The sequence below is a fragment of the Squalius cephalus genome (genome assembly GCF_949319135.1).
Source record: "Squalius cephalus genome assembly, chromosome: 20".
NCBI lineage: Eukaryota > Metazoa > Chordata > Actinopteri > Cypriniformes > Leuciscidae > Squalius > Squalius cephalus.
The window spans coordinates 18,378,608-18,401,907 of NC_137141.1; the positions used below are offsets into that span (position 1 = coordinate 18,378,608).

General features: G+C 38.2%; 1 protein-coding gene across 4 annotated transcripts in view; it reads right to left on the bottom strand.

The window, feature by feature from the left end:
• Positions 1-21,068, bottom strand: part of hspa12a (heat shock protein 12A) — a 39,968-nt gene extending 18,900 nt beyond the window's left edge. The window contains exons 1-6 of one of the 4 annotated variants that reach the window (XM_079852913.1): positions 20,729-21,068; positions 6,026-6,102; positions 5,685-5,812; positions 2,722-2,908; positions 2,214-2,318; positions 1,574-1,690 (exon numbers count right to left, since the gene is read on the bottom strand). In XM_079852913.1, coding sequence (XP_079709039.1) covers positions 1,574-1,690; positions 2,214-2,318; positions 2,722-2,908; positions 5,685-5,812; positions 6,026-6,102; positions 20,729-20,771 — 657 coding nt within the window. In that variant the 5' untranslated portion in view covers positions 20,772-21,068. Of the gene's footprint in view, positions 1-1,573; positions 1,691-2,213; positions 2,319-2,721; positions 2,909-5,684; positions 5,813-6,025; positions 6,103-19,941; positions 20,028-20,728 lie in introns of those variants that run through there. The other 3 variants (XM_079852911.1, XM_079852914.1, XM_079852912.1) reach the window with 3 other exon arrangements.
• Between the last annotated feature and the right edge of the window lie 2,232 nt (positions 21,069-23,300).

Below are 23,300 nucleotides of genomic sequence, written 5' to 3' on the forward strand. Positions count from 1 at the left end.
AACGGCTGACCTCTCAAGTGTGTATATTTTTCACTATTTTATTTACCTTTGAGTATTTTAAATTAATATAAATAAAACAAATAAAATGTATTGTATTGTATTGACAAATTGTATTTGAATGTCACACTGCAGGATTCTGCTGTTATTGCCTGAAGTCAACTACCTATAAAATCTAAAACAGTTATTGCAGCACAACCCAAAACATCCCCACCTAAATATTACCTGTCATGACTCACTTACCGGGTAAAGAAATGTGTAAATAACGCAAATGGATGGACAGATACATCATATTACCTCACTTCAAATATGAGGGAGTGTAAAAATGTAAAGAAACACCACACACACGCTGTGCTGAGTGACACTGTTTGCTGTGAGTGCTGCAGGATTCGGTGAGATATGGGACGGCAGTGTGAGCAAAAAGGGATGCAGAGAGCGAGACAGAGGTAAGGGTGAATGCAGTGTCCTTTCTTTCAATTCTCCTGATCCAGCAGATGAAGAGCTGAGTCACTGCGCACACACACACACACACACACACACACGCTCCTGAGGCAAGCTTTGCAGGAATTCCCACTGCAGATATCAAGTGTTGCAGACTCCCTATTTTTCTCTACTCTCTTTTTCCCACTGTTCTCTCTCTTTTCTTACTGTGTATTGATGTAGCTCACCCACTCTTGCCTTCCCCGCCTCATTTCTTCTTTGCTTTGGATAGAGATGAGAGACGCCGAGGCCACACCCTGCTCTTCCTCCCTTTCGGTCTCTCTTCAGTGCAAGAAAATTCACCCTACTTGCTTGTCAACCAATCACTTCACTACAAGGCTTTACATTTCAAAAAGAAAACAACAATTTGACCTAAAAAAAATTCTTCACAAAACATCTTCAATATGACTAATATGAATGATAAACTGAAGCTGCATATCAAAACCAGGTGTAAACAGCAATCTGTGTCACCTGACCACTTGTAATCACTTGTAACCAGGTATAAATATCTCAATAATGCAGCTCATATGACTACTGTACACACACACACACACACAGGCCACATGTCTCGACTACAGATCCACAAACAAAGACTCACAATGCTGCCAGCAATGACATAGACAAACAGCGAGTCAGCGATACAGTACCACATTGTATGGGGTCTCTTTAGGTGGTCCAGTTAAGAGACGGTTAAAACAAACAAACAGAGGCTGTATCTAAGGGATGAGATAAGTGTCTTTCCTTTTTCCTTTTCCGTTAATCTCTGCCTTTCCTCTCTTCCCATTTACATCCTGTATTTCTGTATATCTCATTCCTTTAATTTTTTAGATTGCCAGCAAAACAGTGCTCTTTTACCTCCTCTATTTCAAGTTAACAGCTCAACTAAAGCGTTGCAGTACCTTAAAACATCCACCAGGGATCTGTACAACCCATACTTCAAACTTGTGCTTAATGTGCTTTCAATTAATGTAATGACTCAAGGGTTTCACACATTACACATAGACCTCTCTCCAATTTCAAAACACAAAGTAGGTCGTTTATCAAAGCGAGACGTGCATTTTTGAGCATATGCGGCTGTGAGAAAGAAACGTTATACCTTATACGCTGCCTCTCTCATAAACTGCTTGGCCGGCATCTTCCAGATGGCCGGTACAGTGATGACCCATCTGACATCAGCATTGTCAAAATCCGCCCCAGCTTGGTCGCTCAGCTCCTGTATCCAATGAGAAAAATCCATTTTGAGGTCAGTAAATACTTTTATTCAGGAAGAACGCATTAAATTGTAATTGTAACAGTAAAGACATTACTACAAAAGATTTTGATCCTGAAATAAAATGTATCATGGTTTCCACAAAAATATTAAGCAGCACAACTGTTTTCAACTGTGATGATAATAATAAGAAATGGTTTCTTGAGCACCAAATATGCAAATTAGAATGATTTCTGAATGATCATGATGAAACCTTGCATCACAGGTTTAAATTACATTTTAAAATATATTCAAATAGAAAACAGTTACTTTAAATTATAATAATATTTCACAATATAACAGTTTTTACTGTATTTTTGATTTAAAAAAAAAAAAAAGCAGCCTTGGCGAGCATACAAGATTTCTTTCTAAAACTTTAAAAAATATTTTACCAACCTCACACTTTCAAACAGTAAAGTACGTTAACATGATGTGAATTGACTGGGTTTAACATAGCATTCTGTATGATCATGGGAGTAAGACATACCTTAAGAGCCTGCTCCTTAAAAAAGGCCAGCGCATAAGCAAAAATATCCAGAGCTTTCACCCTTTTCCCATTGGCCGCATGTAAATCCGTATCAATGGACAGATTCTGCAAAAGATAAAATGACAATAAATGCCTCTCAGAAACAAGAAAGAGCTTGACATGTAAAATCAAAATGTATTTGTACTTCAATAGACTTATCACATCATTCACAATGAGGGAAATATACTGTATAACAGTTAAGAGAATTCATTTAGATTTAATAAAACTAGACAACTCAATAACAGCATTGCTTCAGTGTCTTAAAGCTTTGATAGGTTCACCTGTTAATAATGAGTTTGTTTGCATTACTTGTTAAGTTATGCAGTGGCCAGTAATTTATGAATATATCCCTGCAGTATCAGGCAGAAGACCATGTCCTCACATTTATGATCAATATTCCCTCAATGCATATTTGTGCTGCAACGCCAAGTCAACACTAATAAAAAATATCGTAGGAATCTGTCCTTACTGCAGTGGTGTGTAGTTTCATTTTAAACTTCTCCAAATAGAGCCATTGCTTAGACTCGGTGGGATCCAAGTCATGGTAAAAATCTCGGGCTGCATAACCAAAACTGTGGAACTTCTTGTCTGGGGTCAGTAGAATGGTGGTGGGCGTCTTCTGATTGGACACACCTGGGTCTCCACCCTCCCAGCGCCTAGCAACAAAGGAAAAACAACCAATGAGAGAGTGAATTCTACAGAAATCTGATGGGATCAGGAAATAATTTCATTGGGTAGAAGCTTTTAGCTTTTCACTTCTTCTCCTAATTAGGAGAGAGCCTTTTCAACTTACCTAAGATGACCTACAGTATCACTCAACCCAATCATGCATCATACAGATGATTATCCATCATTATCCATATCAAGGCAGTCATAAAACCAGCTCAAGCATTATACAGAGACAGAGGTATTTAAAATATTCATGGCCTTTTACTTCCAGGACGAAGGACCTCAGTGGAAAAACAGAACATGCACCTCGACTACAGACTGTCTGAACTGACAGAGAGAGAACTGCATATGACAAATTTTTTACAATAGAGCACTGACTACATGCACCCTATAATAATAAAGAGATTTCATGGATCCACTAAAACTACATTGGGACCAATTGGTAAAAAGGTTATCATCTGTTTGCTGCTTTGTTTGATATGTTGTTGTGTAAAGCACTGACATTTATAGATATTACATATCTAAATACATTTTGGGGGCACTATATAACCAAACTTATTACTGTAATTACAAGTCAATTGGCAATTATTGGCATAACTGTAATAGTCCATAAGGTATCAGCTTACCAGAGTTAATAATATGGGTCTCTGTGAACAAACCAAAAAATTACTCTGGGATTCTGTGGAATCAGGACAGACTTGAAGTTGATCCATTCATCTCCTGTTAACCAACTCAAAGCAGCTGTCTTCTTGACTATAAACAGATTTAGTAAATGAGTTGTGTGAGTTTTTACAAGGAAAGCTGAGTTTATGTAAAGGTTTAGGGGCTAGACTATCAGTCCAACCCAAATAATCTCAGAGGCCTTTGGCTATTTGTGCTTGTAAATCTGTAGCAGCAGTCAAAACACTATTCAAATTAACCAGATTGAAGGAAGGAACTGGTTTTTCCAAAGAAGAGCAGTCTCAATTTAACTCATTCCTTTTTTCCTTCTCATCTCCCACTCTCTCGTTGTCCACATTTGACAGTTAAGATCCTAAATGAATACTATAGCCATAGACAACGGAATGCTAAGAGTACTTGTCAGACAGAGCTAAATATATCTGTACTGTATATGCAATGGCCTTCTTGTTTCAATGGAAAGCAGGAGGCTTATCTTTAAATTTTTTCATGCCTCTATTCACGCTTGTATTCAAACCATCTTTTAATTTGTGAATATATGTGCGCACACCCTCTTACAGCTGTACTTGTGCGGTTTAACAAATAGAATCCTATTTCTGACTTTCATAATGAGTCTGATGCCTAAAATGAAACCCACATGCCCATTTGGGCGGGAAACACGTGGCTGACTCTGCCCAGCAGGTACTCTGGAGAGCTGACCTTGGAGTCAAAGGTCACATGACCAAGTAGGTCAGGGTAGCAGAGCAGCTGTGGGTTTACCTTCATATACAACACACGCACCCACTAATGTTACGTGGTTCAGACCATTATACACGCAGTGGGACTGTATATATCTAATGAATTTTAATGGGGCATCTAAGTGCCCAGAGAGAAAGACACCTGTACGTTCGACTTAAATAGAGACATGACCTTCTAATGGCCAATCATATTAATGTCTTCAGAAGAGATGCACTACACATATAGGAGTATACTGTTGAGCACAGTTTTTTTGAATGCTCTGTTCGAACATAATTTACTCAAAACTGTACTGAAGGATAGAAAAAAAAAATAGAAAAAAAAGGTACTTTCTACATAAAATGATGTTACTCAAGCAAAAAAAAATAAAAAAATAAAAAAATAAATATATATATATATATATATATATTTATTTATTTATTTTTATTTTTTTTGCTTGAGTAACATCATTAATTAAATTTTATATATATATATAAAATTTAAAGGGGGGGTACAATGGTGTTTCATGTATTCAGAGTTGTTTACAGTGTTAAAGAGATGGATTCTCATGCTAAACATGGCCAAAGTTGAAAAAAATATATTTTGGACGAATAACGGAGAATTTCTGTGCCGAAAATCTTACTTCCGGGTTGGTACAAGTTTCGGCTGTTTTTTTTCGATCGTGGATCTCATGACGTAGACGAGAGTGGAACTCCTTATATGTGCATTTCTCCCGGAAAAGCGCGCCCGCGCACACGTCGACCAGAGGAGAGCGAGACCGCGCACATCAACGCGCTTCAACAGGAAATCATCGGCAGCGCTGCATAGGTTTTATAAACAAGGCCCAGTTCGACGCCGGATTTGCAGATCGTCTAATGCTTAAGGATGGAGCAGTCCCACAACGATAAAGGTTCACGGTCGTGCGTTGGAACCGCAGGCGGTGAGTAAAACTGCTTCAAATGCCTGTGTGTTGTTAGCTATCGGCGCTCCGCCCACACGGCACGCCTCCAGCCGCTCGTTTTTTTCCGGAAAGACTCGGTACAGTCTATTTTTCTTTTATAAATATAATAAAACTAAAGACTTTTTGGAGATATGAAGGATGCAATACTACTCTATATGTACTCAAGATTAACATGAGATTGACTGAAACTGAGTGTTTCACCCCCCCTTTAAAGGAATATAAAAAAACTACTTTTATATGATTTTAAAATTGTTAATAAATAATAATTTATAATGAATTATAAAATTATATTAATGAATATATATGTCTTTTTTTTTTTTTAAGAGTCCTTTTAGGAATCTCATTTGAGCTTTTCTTTTACAGGTACACCCCCACTCTATCTCTCTCTCTCTCTGCCCCTTTTGTCTCACCTCATAGTGTGAATGCACTCTGGTTCTTTATTGAAGGCATATGCGTAGCCACTGGAGGTGGTGCCAAAGTCGATGGCCACCACCACCACATAGGGGTGCCTCGTAGGCTCATTCTCTTCTGAGGCATTCTGTAGAAAGACAAAAGGGAAAAGAAGCAGAGGGAAACTGAGAGACATGAAAAGAGGTAGAGAGATACTGTCAAGTATATGTCAAGCATTAAATTGTTGCATGTAATTGCAGCTCAGGGTAAATAAGACGATCCATTAAGGCCCCATTTGCACACCGGACATTTCCTTCATGTAATGGGTGACGTCATGCTGGCAATAAAAAGCTGAGCTCACCAGTACATGTGTGGGGGAAAGTGGCGTGATGCCTGGGTCGCCCATACTCTTGGCTGGAGATGGAGTAGCCATTGCATCTGCAAAGTGAAAGAAACAGAAGAAAGAAAGTTTAACATTCAAATCAAACATTCAAACTACAAAGACAAGCCTATATTCAAGTTAATAATTTAGTGCATTGTTGGGCTTATACAGAGAATGATAATATTAATAAATTTCAGTGTTTTAAAGACAATTTTGTTTGCCTTTGCTTTGTATAATAAACATTTTTGTTACTGTTTGGTTGTCAGTTGAGAAACAATGTATTAAGCAGAAGCTGTTTGTGAAATGTCTATTGTTCATAGTGTAGCGATATATGAAGCACAGCTCAAACCTAGCAGATTTCTGCTTCTCAATCCGTGAATCCGCAATGCCAACTTAAATCTGTTGCGAAATCTTTCAACCTCAAGAGTGATTGGGATCACATGGATTCAAATTTAAATGAAAATTCACCAAAAAAAAAAAAAGTCAATATGACCACACATTTAGTCTACAGTAGGTTCTCCATTTGAATGTTTTTTTCCCCGAACACATGGATGTTTCTCTGTTTTATATTGCGTCAGTTGGACCTTTTTGAAAATTAGTCAAAATACTGCAATTCTTGAAGATAACCAAAAACTTTTCTTTTGGGTTGCCATTAAAATACATTTAAATGGCATTGGGAATATCAGGAAGCACTCTAAGGCTCAGTTTCATGGTCACAGATGGAGACCAGGACTAAATGGCACCATCAATGGTGATTCTTCTGGAAATTATTTTCAGTGGGAACGAGACTTAAAAGCCTCAATTAATGTTCAGCGAATTCGTCTGAAAGACCATTCATTTGGCCATACCTTTTTTTATAACATCGCTTATGTCTAACATTTTACATTATTTGGTCATAAAATCATCAAATCCTTTAAGAGCTTTAGACCACTACAGCAACAGCTGCTCCCCTCCACACTGACATTTGAATCGAATTAGAGGTTGTATTTGTCCATTCCCGTCGTCCTCATTAGCCGGGCCTAATAGCTTCGCTAAAACACTTGGATGCTGAGCACCCTGAACACTAAACGAGCACCCGGGTTCCTCACTCCGCGGGATGCCACGTTTTTCTGAGCATTCATCCTTTTTTCCCGCCTTTACCCCATACTGAGCGGCAGAGTGAACAGAATAAGCGTGGCGCTCTTCAGCGAGTAATTACGGGTTGAGTGACTGGCTACCTGCAGCTCGCACTTCATTTCAACCACTCACCACATGCACAAGCTCCAGCTACCGAGATTGATTTTAAAATGGGACAATGGAACATCAAAATCAATACTGAAGGAGTAAAATGATTGTCTATAATGATAAATGCCTATAAGTGAAGTGTTATTCAGAAACACACACTTGACCATCTTTTTATACTTTTCCGCGAATGGATTTGCGGGTTAAAGGAACTTAAGTTTGTTTACATGGCAACACGGCTCACTGTACTTCATTATAACACATTAAAGTTGCGTGAAGGTAATTACACAACGTCAATGGTGACCGTTTGCCTGGTGGCTGATTGAGAGCTATACTTGATTAGGGCTGTGATTGTGTTTTGTACGTGTGTGTATGTGTATTACACGTCTTTTCAATAAGGCTCTTTAAGTCACAACAGAGAATCCAAACATGCGTGGGAACTGGAAAGCAGAAAATGGGCATAAACGGTGGGAAATTACTTGCATTATGACCAGAGTGTGAAATGGATCTATTCCTTTGATTTTCCTGCTGTTTTAAAGACTTATTTACACATAAGCATGAAAATAAATGTATCTATAGACTGGCCTGACCTGAATAGATGTACCTTGAATTGTTGTCAACAAGAAAAAAACAATGTAAATCAATTATTTTACTCAGGATTGGTTGACATAATGAGCTGTTTTAACACAAAACCTACACAAATAAAATATAATATAGTAAAAAAAAAACTATCAAGATGAAGTTATTACTTTAAGTTGTTGGCCATTTAGGTGCATTATTATTGAGCAAAATTTTTAATGTTTACTCAGCAGGTTTTTGGAAAAGTTCAAATCCAACTCACATCTTAAGTTTCAGAAAACACAGAACACAAAAGGACTCTTTCAATGAGGCGATCATACATACTAGACCCAATACACATGCGTTGATCCAAGCAGCAAAAATAAACATAAATGAGAGAGAGGATGGAGGGAGAAAAAAGTATCCTGTTTTCACCCCTCCTCTTGTCCACAAGAGAAAGGGAGTGAATAAACGGGGTGTTCAAGCTCCGTTCTGGAATGTTATACAAAATTCTGACAGGAAGCAGGAGGAGTCAGAGGTCATCCCTCCTCTGTGGAATTACAAATTCAGAAGAATTCCAAGCAGCCTAGTACACAGAAATAATAGAGTTCAGAGACATATGGATCACTGACATGCACAGACAAAAGCGATCTTAGGTCTGGAATCTATTATCTATAAAATATGCAACATTGTGATATAGTTTAGTCAAAGTGAAGAGTGAGAATCAGAGATCTGAGATATTTTTAAATATGAAGGTTGTACAATCAACTCAAAATGCCAGTCATAAATGTCACTTTCCTGTTTTTTTTTTTTGTTTTTTTGATAATTAGATATCAATAGAAAAATGTTATGTGAATGGGCTTTTTCTGCCATTCTCAGAAAAAGAGAAAAAGAAAATCATTCTCAGACCCCCCCCCCCCCCCCCCCCACTCCTTACTGAGGAACTTTTACTTACTTTGAGGTCACATGCCTCATTTCCCCAGACAAAACAGAATTAGAAAGAAAAAACAAATATTAATGCTAGACTGTTCTCTTATATCAAATGAAAATGCAGGACAAATGTTTGGACAGTGTTCATGGCACCATTATTTTAAGACAAATGTCAGGACTGAAGCAGACCAAAGGAAATTTGCCAAAATCAGAGAAAAGAAGAAAACAAACATATTAACAGGTTATAGTTTAGTTATCACGTTTTTAAAGTTTGCGCAGAGAGAACTTAAGGGTTTTCTGTTAGAACGGTGTCGTGTTAGCGGCCAATCAAAATCAAACTAACTTAAGCTGGACAATAACTTTATTCTAGAACTGCTGTAAAGCCAAAACAATCGCTGTTACTTTAATTTCCTATTATCACTGTAAAGCTGCTTTGAAACAATCTATGTTGTTAAAAGCACTATATAAATGAAGGTGACTTGACTTATAGTTGCAAAATTAATTGTAATATTATAAAGTAAAAAACTCTTTAAAGTTAATTCTTAATCCTAACTTAATTAAACGCCACGTCGTCTTCAGAAAAACTCTTCAGTGGCTTTTTGTTGAGTTTATGTTCATATTCATCAAATCTTCAACAGATCAACATGGGAGTATCTGGGGTACTTGTAAGGTTAGGATACTTAAGTATAGTTTAGTTAGTTGTTCTTTTGGCTGCTAATTTTTGTTCATGGTATTCAAGTTTTGCCAAAAGACACAGAATAAATATGTTTGATATCTAAATGTTTGACTTTTTTTTTTTTTACCATGTTGGAATCGAAACTGGGATTCAATAAAAATCAGAATTGATAAGCAGAATTCGAATCGAAATCACTAAAATTCGAACGATACCTAACCGGTACTTGTATTTTGAACTTCCAAAGAGAGAAATAGCTTCAAGCGCCTTCAATCTGGTTGATGATTTTATTCCATGGCTAGCACACACAGAGACATCTGTAAAATATTACAACTCTGGATCACACACTACAGTTTTGATCCATTATGAATTATATATTTTTTTTTTTACAGTTCTCAAATCTCAACATGTCTGAGACAAATGGCCTCTTACTCTGTAACTTTTGGTTTGAATTTTTTCCAAAAATAATAACCAAATGCAGAGATACAGAAAAGCGAATCCATCATGTTGTCAAGTAAAGAATTCCCTGGTAAATGAAAACAGATCAGGAAAAGGGAAAACGTAAAGTGTATCCATATCTCAAGCTGAAAAACAAGTGTTTTCTTTAATTTTTTTTTTAATAAATATAATTTTCCAATGAATTCTGTGTGAACAGTACAGTTTACAGCAGAAGCTACACTGTAGTGTGTGATCCCGAGTTGTAATTTTGTACAGACCCCTCTGTCTGTGTATGCTAGCAATGAAATAAATTCAGTAACCACATTGAAGGCACTTGAAGCTAATTCTTTGGAAGTTCAAAATACAAGTACCCTAGGGTTGGGTAATGTTTGAATTTTAGCAATTTCGATTCCAATTCCAATTGTAAGTCGCTTCGGATAAAAGCATCTGCTAAATGAATAAATGTAAATGATTTTTAAGGCCTGAAAGCAAAACACACTGAGCTCAGTTATATACGATCAAGCCGCTAACAGCTATCAAGACAAGCCATCTCAAAGACATGCCATTGACAGGGCAGGGCTGCTCCAGTTCACGTGTATGTGAAGGTCCATTCAGAAACGCAGCACTATAAATGCCAAAAACACAGCCGTCCGGTCATCTCGCTCACACTAACTGTGTCCAGCTGGCCCTATTCACTCACAAACACATACACACAAATAAACACTCACATTCATACACAAACACTCCTCCCACACACAGTGGGTGAGAGAAGCCACACAACAGCTGCGACTGCTGCAATCTTATTACTTTCTCTCTGTCTGTTAGGGTTGTCAGTAGGGATGCGAATGATTAATCGATGACCGCGCCGTAGTTACCTATTATAAATGTATTAATGTCTTGAAGCCATTCAATGGATTAGGTATGCTAGCAGTTTATTTCGAAACATAATTAACCAAGAGTCCAAAAACTGTAATTTTACTGAACATAAGAACTACTTACTTGTGTAAATACCACAATAAAAGTACATAGAATAAACTAATGAGAGGTGATCTTCCAGTGCTTTTTCAGCTATGCGCTCCTATTCTATGGTGCATAGTAAATCAAGAACTGTCAATCTGGGGTGCGTTCCCCAAAAATATGGTCGCAAGTTCCGTTGTTATCAATCCAATTCAACAGACCTTGCGACCGTAGTTGGCTAAAGATGCTTTTGGGAAACGCACTCCTGAGCGATCAATCCAATTCAGCTGTAAAACAGTGTCCAATTGGTCTCTACACATCCTCCCTACCCACTATACCCACATACCACACCTGAGATCCAGTTTCCATTGGTTGAACTTTCAAATGACATTGGAAATGCATTATATTTGTGACGGATTGGATACCGGAAGTCCTATAGCTTTAGCCAAGCAGCATGTCATTTCACTCCGTGATCTATGCATTGTCTTCTGTTCTGTTTGGGCTCAATCGAGACCACCTGCTCTAAATAAAGAAATGCAATCTACTACGGTTTACTAATGTTTGGAGTGGGTGTTCCTGCAAATATTCCATTAAATATTTGCCCTCTGGTTCTCCGAAACGGAGTGACGTGTTTAGATACACATTGTGTAGGTAACTATACAATTTACTCTGTTCTTCTCACACTTCACCAGCCACTTACTTTAATGTATTTCGGGAGAAGTGGATGAATTGACATGTTGTAGGTCTAAATCTAACAGATACAATTCTCTGAACTGCATTGCGTACTAACATGGCGCCCATTGTGCGTTATAGATCAACTAACGTGAATCATTATCATTATAAAGGTTTCTTAAATGACAAAACACATTCACTTACATGTATTTAAGAATAAAAATATCAGCCAAGGACTGACTGACAGACATGTAATGCAACCAATCACGGTTCATTTTGTTCCGCGTCATGTTTAGTGTGAAAATGTAAGGTCGAGTCCATACAATAACAGACGGCGTACATCTAACAAATTATTCATTCAAGAACGATGTGCAAGTTTACTGCAACAATAACGCTCACCTTATGCAGGACATGCAATAAGTCAGGAGAGGTGTCGTATTTGGCCAGAAAAGGAAAAAAAAATGTGAAAAGAATTGCTGAAATTTAAAGCTGGTTTGTAGCATACCGAATACTTAGGCCTAGCTGTTATTGGTACTGTAGTGTTATTTAGTGTTAAATTATTGTATTTGGGTTAGGTGGCTTAAGTTTTACTGTGAATTTGTTATGTAAATTTGTTGTGTTTTGTATTTCGACTACTTATATTTATATATTTACTCTACAATTTTAATATATTCAATTTTAAGATTTTATATTTTTCAATAAAAAAGCCATTATTTAATGTCATTCACCGTCGTTTTGAGGCTCTCTATTTTTTTTTAAAGTATCGGTTCAGGCACCAGTACTGTTTTAAAAGTATCGATTTGGCACCGGTTTTGAAAAAAAAAAAAAAAAAAAAAACGATACCCAACCCTAGTCACCACCCTAAATCTAAAGCCATAACTCATAAATAGCATTACAAATGCTTTTTCGACTGTTCGAGAAGGGCATACGACACACGTCATCTCATACGAACAGCCTCCTCCCAAATCAACACCAGTGCCCCATTACCTCAGAGATACATGATACATGGCCTACTGAGAGGAGCAGAAAGAGAGAGAGAATTGATTTTTTGCAGTGCTGAATAGAGATGCAAGTTAACCTGCAGTCATCTACACAACAGAGCAGCTTTCCCTTTGCAACGTTATACTAGAATAGTTGAGAGATCAGAGTCGCCTGTGAACTCAGCAAGATCCAGCAGCAGTGTCAGTCAAATGGAGCTGTGTAAGCTCTGTGGGATGATGATACTGCAAAACTGCCATCAGTTCACTAGGTGGGTTCAAACAGAAGATATCAGGATTCATTCATTTAGGATTCACTGTAATCATGTCTGCCTGCTGCAATCTACTGAAACTGATGAAACCAAGTTGTTCTGGATTCCAAAACCTGTCTGATATTGATTCACCTGTCTGATATTTTTTTTCACCTGTCTGATATTGAAATTTTGCTTTTCAGAAGAAATAAACTAATTAAATTGATCAAAAGTGACAGTGCAGACATATATTATAAATCTAATTATTATTATGATTATAATATTTCTTTTTCAAATAAATGCTGCTATTTAAAACATGAATATAGTAAGAAATGTTTCTTGAGCACCAAATCAACAAAGTAATGATGCTGAAAATTCAGCTTTGCCACCACAGGAATAAATTGCATTGTAAAATACATTAAAATAAAAAAGTTAGTTCAATTATGATCAAATAAATGCAGACTTGGTGAGCATTAGATACGTCTTTAAAAAAAATTAAAAAAAATTAACCTCTAACCTTATCTGCACGTCAGATGGAATTTTGTTAATAAAAAAGAACACTTACTAAGATCAAATGTAATGTGGTAAACCGAGAAATGAGGGATTCCTTGAACTTGAAAGAAGTACTGTGTCCAAATATGCCTACTTCCATATATACAGTAGGCAAAACACGAGTAGTATCGAATTAATATAGTATTCATAAAACACTAGGTGAAAAATCCTTGGATGACCCATTAGTTCCGGCGAGACTCTGAAGTGTGCATACGATGGACACTTTACTATCCCGTGAGGCCACAGGAGAGGATTTGTGAATGGCAGTGAAGCAACGCAACTGACACTGATAATGACAACATAGCGGATCTAGTACGTCCGGATTTCATTCATACTACACACACTCATACTATAGAACATACTTTTTTTTAACGGTCATGAATTAAGTTTTAAACCAAATGAAGTACCTACTATACAGTATGGGATTTCAGACGTACCAAAGGTGTATCGCCCAATGTACCCTGGGAGAACACAGATGGTTTAGATCTGAACTGTCAGACGAACACAGGCTCCAGTCCAGAACAATAAAGAGTCTTTTGAAAGAGAGGAAGACACCCAAAAGTTGAAAGTTTAAGTATTTCTATGTGTATTTGTGTGCTTGTTGTGTCTCCATAAGGAAATTCTAAAAATGGCCTCTTGGAGTTACAATAGTCTTCCTTCCTGTGCATCTGGTTTTGGACAGGCTGATTACAGCTGCTACACAAAGCGTGAAGAAACCTCTCAAACTCAAACAATCACAAATGACACAATCCACAGTAAATGGTAAATCAGCAACTTTCCCCATGCATTTTCTTGAAAAACATTTAGTTCAACAAATGTTTTGCATTCAAAACAAGTCAAGCTCTTTCATCTGTGACATTCTGTCGATTACAACGTAGGCCTAAATCATTTTGATTCGTTTGAAAGTAGAGCCACAAGAAAGTCTATAAAGTGATATTATAGGCTAGGCTACATAACGAAAGAGTACTGTAATAAAATTGCTTACTAATCTTGTTGGAGCAAAGTTATTCAATCTCTCAACTCTTGTCATAATCATACTTAATCCAAACATGTATGACTTTCTTCCTTCTGTGCAACACACACACACACAAAAACTATTTTGAGAATGTCTGTTTTTTTTGTTTCTGGTAATCAACATTCTTCAATATATCTTCTTCCACAGAAGAAAGAAAAGTAACAAGTTTGGAATAACGTGAGACAGAGTAAGTAGATGATGACATCATTCTATGCCTTCAATTTCTACATAGCACTGACTAAATAGATCTTAAATTAGGCCTATTTCCACCTCCAAATCTAAACTCCATGTAAACAGTCTAGATTCTTGGAGTCATGCTAGGAGTCTGAAGGTCAGGCTAAACTCTGTGCAGCACACATGAAGTACATGCTTCCCTATAATGCCATTATAAGCTACCGAGTATATATATATATATACACACATCCATGCATCAACCCCCCATTGCCCCTGAGACTAAAGGCCAGACACAGCTTGACTGTATTATTGGCATTTCTCTTCACGCTGGAGGGGTTGGTTTTCCTCACATAGTGCAGTCAAGTCCACAGGGAATACACTACAACGAATCAAGGCTTCCTGGCGGCATGTAAATGCTTCTTTTCACGCCCACCATTTGCAGTAAGCTACAAAAATAAGACCACAATTTCGGATTAAAGGCGTCTGAGGCAGCTCAAATGTGTCAATAACATCCTGTGATCCAGCTAAATACATCAATGTCAATTTTTATACCTGAACTGAAGATAAATTTGTCTCCGAACTAAGAGTAAAATCTGTGTGGCTGCCTGGCTGGTCACACCACCTCTCTTGATACTACCAAAAGGAGTACCTGAATTATTCACATATGTGAAATTATTCAAACCGTCTCCAATGCAAAGTGAACCACCAGCACAGAGTGCATGACAGACCCAGTAACTCTCAGATTTGGGTCAGAACTGAGTTAGGTCATAGAAATTTGCTCTCAAACACACACACAGTAAACATGTATATATTGGACATCTGTGTCGACTGTCTGCTAAGTTATTCTAAGGTTTAAGAATGTTTTTTCTGATTTTTGTTTTAGTAAAACTCACTGGCCAAAACCTTTCTGTACTTCACAGCACAAAAAAACACTCAATACCTGATTTAAAAAAATGTCAGTGTGACAAAAATGCCATAGATATTTCAAACGTAGAGGGGGGAAAAAAATCCCATTTTGTAAGTTTATTGAATATTTCATATTACTGTATCCTAGGCCGTTCTAGTAATGGGTTAAAGGAATACTTCAGGATTTAGCATTAAGCTTTGTATTAGTAGAAAACCTGTAGTATTTTCGAATTACCGTGTTTTCCACCCTCATATCCCCCTGAGAGGAGAGATTTATGTATTTTTTGTCTGGAAAAAATCCTCCGATGACGCAAAAATCGTCATTTTGCGTCATCGGAGGATTTTCAGGCCAGAGGCTAAAGACTACAGCCAGTAGATGGCGTTGTTCCGCATGTTTTCAACCCGCCCATAGAGGGTGGGATCTCACTCACAAAATGTACACAGTGTCAGGCTGGAAGCTAAGCTATCAGGCTCTTGTTCTGTGGAGAAAGCTGAGTAGTAGGAGAAAACTGAGTAGTAGGGGTTACCATCCTCCTTTTCCCGGACTTGTCCGGCGGGCGAGATTGTTCAAAATGTCCGGGATTCGGCTTTTGCTTTCTGCGGTCGCCATTCATTGTTTACATGCACTTTTGTTTCAATCTAACTGAATTCATTCCGATTGGTGAATCTGAATGTAGTGTTTACATGAACGCTAAACAAGTAATCGGTTGATGTGCGTTTTACCATTGCTAAGAAAATTCCCGCTCCTCCGTGAGAGATACGAGACCGGCGCGTCTCAGTAATGATGCCACCGGCCTCGCGCCGTTCTCCCGCGGCCGTCAGCCTCGTCCTGCTTGCCACAGTAAACATAATGAATGGCGACTGTAGAACGCAAAAGCCGAATCCCGGACATTTTGGGCGATCTCGAAATGCCAGGCAGACTCGTCACGGAGACTCACTGGTAGCCTAACCTTGTTGTTTTCAACTGCGCTCTCTATCCGGTAGGCGTGGCCTCCTAAGGCAGCGAAGCAAGTGCATTCTGGGAGTTGTTGTCTTTCATCCACATAAGCCAAAAATACATTTTCTGGCTTTTCTCAGTCTAGAAAGCTCCAAATTAAAAATTTTTCACATTTCTTCTACATAAATGACCAATTTTAAATACACATTCATCTTTCCAGAGGTGAAGTATCCCTTTAAGCAGACACATCTGCAGTGACAATTTAGATAGAGTTTTTTTATTATGTTATGATATCTTGGTTTAATTTAAAATATAACAGGCATAATCGTTCAGACTTAGAATTTGTGTGCTTTTAAATACACTACTGTTCAAAAGTTGAGTCAGTACGATTCTATTCCAAATAAATGCCGTTCTTTTGAACTTCCTATTCATCAAAGAATCCTGAAAAAACTATGACTAAATACAGGCCCTAATATGGTTCAAGTACACAGCCTCTTAATAAAGAAGTTAATTTGTAAAACTGCCTAGATGCACATGATTTACTGAGCTGACGGTCACAGATGTACAGCATGAGAACATATGTGCTGGGTGGAGTTTTCTTGGCCTGAATGGCTGTCTCTTGGCAGGCACGTATTGTAAATAAAAGCTTGACTGTGTATAAAGGGTGCTAAAAAGTGATATATTTTCAGTTGTGGAGACTCATATAGGTTTTTAATGGAACATCCAAAAGGCGTAACATTCTCATTATCACGTAGATGGTCTGTTGACACTAAAGACGCCCCTGCTCCCCCCTTTTAGAACTTCTCTCTCCTTCTCTTTGGGAACCGAGGCAACCGCAGCTAATACCTATACCATGACGTAATGCCAGAATGGAATTTTTGGGCTTTTGTGAGTGTCGTCGCAGGTTTCCAAATGTCTACATCATTCACAGCACGTTTTTCAATTAGAAATAAACACTATCCCATCTGCAAGTTTTTATGCCTCAAAACTCTGCGGATATAGTCACTAAGATTTGTATTTTAGCTCAAATGAATTGCAACCAAATCTAGAGATTTGTAGAACAGACTTTCAAGTTGCCATTAAGGCCTAAATAACATTTAAAGTTTTAATATAAAATTACAAGTCTAAACCATGAGGGATATAATAAACATTTTGGAGATCAAAACCTTATTCCAGCACTGATTGTATTAAAAGAGAACTCGAGGTGGAGAAACAGCGAATGAGAGAGAGAGAGAGAGAGAGAGAGAGAGAGAGAGAACGAGAGTGAGTTTGACCTACACAGATGCTGACCACAGACAGCACTCATCAAATTGAGAGACGTTCTAAGCGAACGTGTGTGAAGCTAAAAGGCATTGAGCTGACCTCAAACAGAGACGCTAATGGCTCCGCTTTAAATTACATCACCGTGTCGTCCTGCCTCTCCAAACACACACCCAGGGCCCAGACACCCCCTGCCAGTTAAAGGACAAGACTTGCAGTTGACTCGCGGAGCACATGATGGGAATGCAGAAAATATTGCACTGGTTAATAAAACACACATCCAGCAAAAATATGTTTGCATGTCTGTGGCATGCGAATGATTTATTTGCTCATTAATTTCTAAAGACCAATAACATCACTACATATTCTCTCCTCAGCCATGTGTCTGGACTGTGGCTATTTAAACAGATGTGGATCCACATCACGTCTTGTGGCCACACCCTGACAGTGGACATTATCATTGCTCTCTTGGTCACGTCATACTGCTGAGCCCAGAGTTACAGGCATCTGGGCGTGCATGTGTTAGTTTGTGTATGTTTGTTTGCCACACACATATGTGTATTTGCTGTTAGTTGGTCACAGTTTGTGTGTGTTTGCATGCATGAATGCTGCAGACAGGCATGAATACCCCCTATCTCATCCATGCTGACTAAGCAGTCCTGCCCTAGCCACGTGCATCAGACTGTTTAACTGCACCAGGCAGTCCACTGCAACCATGTTCACCATTGCAGTCCGCCCCACTGTACTCCAAATGCATGGTGTGTGGCTAATGGTCATGCACCCTGGTTGATCCATTATAAAGGTTTAGCAAACACATTCAAATACTTCTTAACCAAATACATAAAATGCAATCATATGTAAACATCAGTGCAATCATCTCTATCAATGGTTTATATGCAACAAACTGAAGAAATGTCTCTAAAGTCTGAAAGACATGTTTGTTTACATAGGGCTTCCACATGCAATATGCACAACTACCAATCTAATAAACCATTTCTGAGTCTAGTCTTCTCTTCTGTACCCGGCTCTACGTGCTACCTATGAGGCCTTTTCCCCTTGACTCAAACAATGACTCCTTTATACTCCAGCCCGAAGTGGCACCGTGGGAATGTGCTGGGGGGTTGGGGGGTGTTTTTATTCTGCTGTTGGCACCCTGACCAGAGGCTGCCGACGCAAAGGTTAAAACTGTTACACACGAACACTCAAGGCAGTAGGTGTGGACATTATGGAGTTCATTTGCACATTTCAACAGGCAAATGGTCCAAAAAAACATTTGGCAGCAAGTTCAATGTTCCTATGTAAATTTCCCAGCGTGTTGCAATTAGCACGCCAGTGTCAGATCTTCAACATCCTGGTCTATTGAAAACGTTTACAGCACGACTCATTTCAGCGAATCGATTCTTTAGGAATCATCAAAAACGATTCAGTTATACACCGCTACGACATAACTGCGTCATCACGTGGTCTCCGATATGTGCCCTTTAAATTTAAAACGTGCAATAAATGCGTATGAAAACAAATTGCTGCCCATTTTCTCTCGTAAAAACTTAGAACCAAATTATATGTGTATTTACATCTCTTGTTTGAAAAGATTTTTTCACTTTTAAATATTAAAACACAACTTTAGAATGCGTGTTGATAAAACTAATACAATCAAGTCATAAACATGCATTTATTACGTTTAATTTTTAACTGCAGCTATCAAAAATAACTTTTCCATCCATCAACACACTCATCAGTTCTCGGTTCATAACGAATCGGTTCTCGGTTTAACGAGTCAGTGATCCGCTCGGACACAATTAGTCCGATTGGTGAACGATTCAACCAGACAGAACCGGTTCATCCGATCTAGTGAAAAGATCCGATACAAAAGAACAATTCATTCACGATTTTGTACGAAAAGACGGCAATGTCGTAAAGATGTACGCATCTTCGAATATCACCTTGATGCTGCTGTCTAATGCTGTCTACTGCACAAACAGTCTCTAGGAAACATACTCATGATGACTAGGCTATCTTACAGATGCTCTTGATGTGTCAGAGATGCGCCCATCCTGAATCATATTACATCACATCAGCAGTCAAACTGGCGTCCTTCCTAAAGGACAGACAAGAAGCAGTGCATGTGCTAATTTACCTTCCCATGCGCAAAACTGTCAGAAACATGCCAAACCTTGAAGCCAGCAAAATAAACATCCGCGCTACTGTAGGAAATGCTGTTGTGATCCCAGAGCTATGTAAACGGTCGCATTACTACATTTCTCTGCATTGCGATTGTTCCGTGTCAAAACGAGTACTGAACCGTTTTAATATGCGTTATTAAAGTATATTTAAGCTCTGTGGTGAGTTTGGGTCGGTGGTTGAGGAGCCCTACCTCGTTCCAGCTTCACCTGGGATGATGATGGTGGAGCGTGCAGACTTTTGCTGCATTGACTCAAAGCTCCCAGGAGTGAGACCACGTGACCCAACTCTGCACCGCTACTATCTCAGTCACCCAAGTCCACACTGCGCTTTTAAAGTCACAAGCAGATTTGCCCCGGCGAGGGAATATATGCCATAAAGAGTCGTGCAGGGAATAAATGTCTTAAAAGATAAGGCTAAGAATGCGCTAGAGGTGGAATATTATGTTTACATCCATTCCAAATGCAATACAGATTGCAGCGTGCAGCAAGCTAAATGTGCTTTCCAGGAGTAGGCTAACTTACACTGTAGAAAATGTTCAGCCTACGGTAAAAGCTGCCAGCTTGCCAGTGAACTACATTATCGTAAAATACTGAGACGACAATAAATGTGTCATTAAATCATATAACTTAGGATAGTTCTATAATTACTTAGGTATCCAAAAGTTAACACATTTTTTTTTTGTAGTAGCGTACAAATTTTACTGTAGTAGCCTATATTTTTACATTATTTCCCGTTTAAATTAACGTACTTTTTTATACAGTGCATCTATATGCCATAAAATAAAGCTGGCCCATCGCAGATATAGGCTAGTACTATTATTAAAAAGCGGTGTGTGGTTGTTTCTCAGACGGGTTTGTGAATAATTGCACTTAGCCTACAGTAATGATATCATGTGTGCTCTGACACTGAGGGCGTTGATAACGGGTTGCATCATAGAATAAACTGCTCAAACTTTCTAAAAATGCGATTTATCTTACCTGTTATGATGTCGTCAATCACCAACTCTTTCTCAGTCATCATTCAAATCTTCAGGTTTGCTTATCCGTAAAGATCCCACTTAATGTCTAACTTTTTGCGCGGTTCATTAGATTCTTTACAGAAAGCTCCCTACTTCTTTAAGCTGTGCTACCCCGTCCCGTTACGCTGTTACTCCCACCAAAACTCCCAGCCCTAAACTATTTAAAACTAACGCTTTGGAGCGCATTTAAAATAAGGTATCTCGAGTTTGACCCACAGTTGAGTTTTCCTCAGACTGTCTGACATCCAGAGAAAAGAAGTGTAGCCTATCCAGACTTCACGTCTGTTGGCTCGGGCCCCGCCCTTCAGCTCGACTCCATGTGCAAGACTAATGAAGGCAGAAACAGAGTAAACACAGGCCTCGAACAACTAAAAAAAACTTAAAAGGGACACCTAATTATTTTGTAGCTTAGCAATTCTTCTATATCCACAGTCGTGATCAGGCTATTTAAACAAAATAAGAGGGATCATACAAAAATGCATGTTATTTTTTATTTAGTACTGTCCTGAATAAGATATTTTACATAAAAGATGTTCACATATCCACAAGACAAAGAAAAAAAACTGCATTTATAAAAATGACCCCGTTTAAAAGTTTATATGCTAGCCTTGATTCTTAACTAGGCTACAGTGTGTCATTAGCTATGTACTAGCTACAATTTTTTTTTTTTTTTTTTTTTGATGGCTGCTCTTGAGGGCCTTGTTTGTCCTGAATAGTTAAACTGCCCAGAGTTCTTCAGAAAATTCCTCCAGGTCCTGCAAATTCTTTAATTTCAAGCACGTATTGCATATTTGATCCCTTTCCAGGAGAGACTGTATGATTTCGAAATCCGTCTTTTCTCACTGAGGACAATTGAGCGACTAAAATTACTTTTTGAATGTGAAGATCAAGGTAAATTGTACTTAATTTATCTTCTGTTGCTTTCGAAGAGAAGTACTAACTGAAAAAAAAAATGCTATTCAAACAAAATAAGAACAACTTGGACATCTTCATCCTGCTCAAAAGTTTTCACCCCCGTCTCTTAATGCATCGTGTTTCCTTTTGGAGCATCAGTGAATGTTTGAACCTTTTTTAATAGTTGTGTTTGAGTCCATCAACTGTCCTCAGTGTGAAAACATGAATCTCAAAATCAGTCACCGCTGGAAAGGGTTCAAAGATGCTGGAAAACTAAAGAATTTTCGGGACCTGCATGAAGGGTTTTTCTGAAGAACTGTGGGTAGTTTAACTGCCCTCAAACAAGAGACTCAAGAACAACCATCACAAAACAAACAAACAAAAAATCATCCAGGTAACAACACACATAAGAATCAAACTATTTTTGTCTTTTGGTCTATATGTGCATCTTTTATCACTGCAGAAAACCCCTTTTGGAACCTTTATTTTTATATTGTCAATTAATGGATTAATAGGATAACATATTCGTTTTAGATATAATGTTTACATTGATTGATTGATTGATTGATTGGAATGGTATTGCATACTTGCAATATGCATATTCAAAGCTATTTTAAAAAAAGAAGCTGGAGTATTTGTTGACTCGGGAGGGGGTTCCTCCAGGCCTGAGCACAGGCTTTATCTCAAAGGGTGGAGTTTACTTGACAGTTGTTGTCACTGAAAGCAGTGGGATTTTCCTGATATCAGAATAGCACTTAACACATGCATCTCTTCAGCAGACACTTTCACTTTCAACAAAATTAAGTCACTCAAGAATGAAGAGGTCACTTTCAGTCACTCACGGGCAGAAAAAAAGTGTATTTCAGCATTAAATTTTAGCCAACATATTATAAATATTTATTTATACATACAACATGATCACATTTTTCAAAATGCATTAGTAAACTAAACTTCAGCTGACCTCGGGATATCAAATGGAAGTTAGAAGAGGAAGCCAATGGCCAGCGCTGGTCACCTCCCCTGGCATTGCGGTTATAAAAAGGCTCAATGCCCCATCTAGTGGTCAATATGAATTTGACCCACAAGACCCTGAACCTGCCAATCAAACCCCAAACAAGCATTGCATTACACACCTAATCTAAAGAATTTGAAATGTTTAAATCTTCCCTGAACATAAACGTTACATACTTTGTTCATATTTATATGTGCATCAGATCAGATTTTTTGATGGTTTTCTATTTATTGAAGATTTCTTGCTGTTTCATTTCAAGGCTCATGTTTACTCCTTCACACAAATGAAGAGATATTACATCAATATTATGTAAAATCTGAAAAAACTAATTGCTGCCCCATTACTGCCAATGCTGGAATAAAAAAAGTCACTGAATTAGACTTCACAAGCTCACACTTACAATTAATTAGATACAGTAAAAGATATGCGTATTTGGTGTGCTGTCCGAGGGAAGGGCTCCGAGCTCGCAATGTGGCCCGAACCCAGAGTAGGAACTATAGCGGAGTGAGGAGTCAGGGTGGCGGAGGGATGCAGAAAAGACTGTTAGGAACAAAGGTGAGTCAGATATAGGCCTCCAATCATACTGATTGGATAGATCATTTAATAAACCATCATATTTCGAACT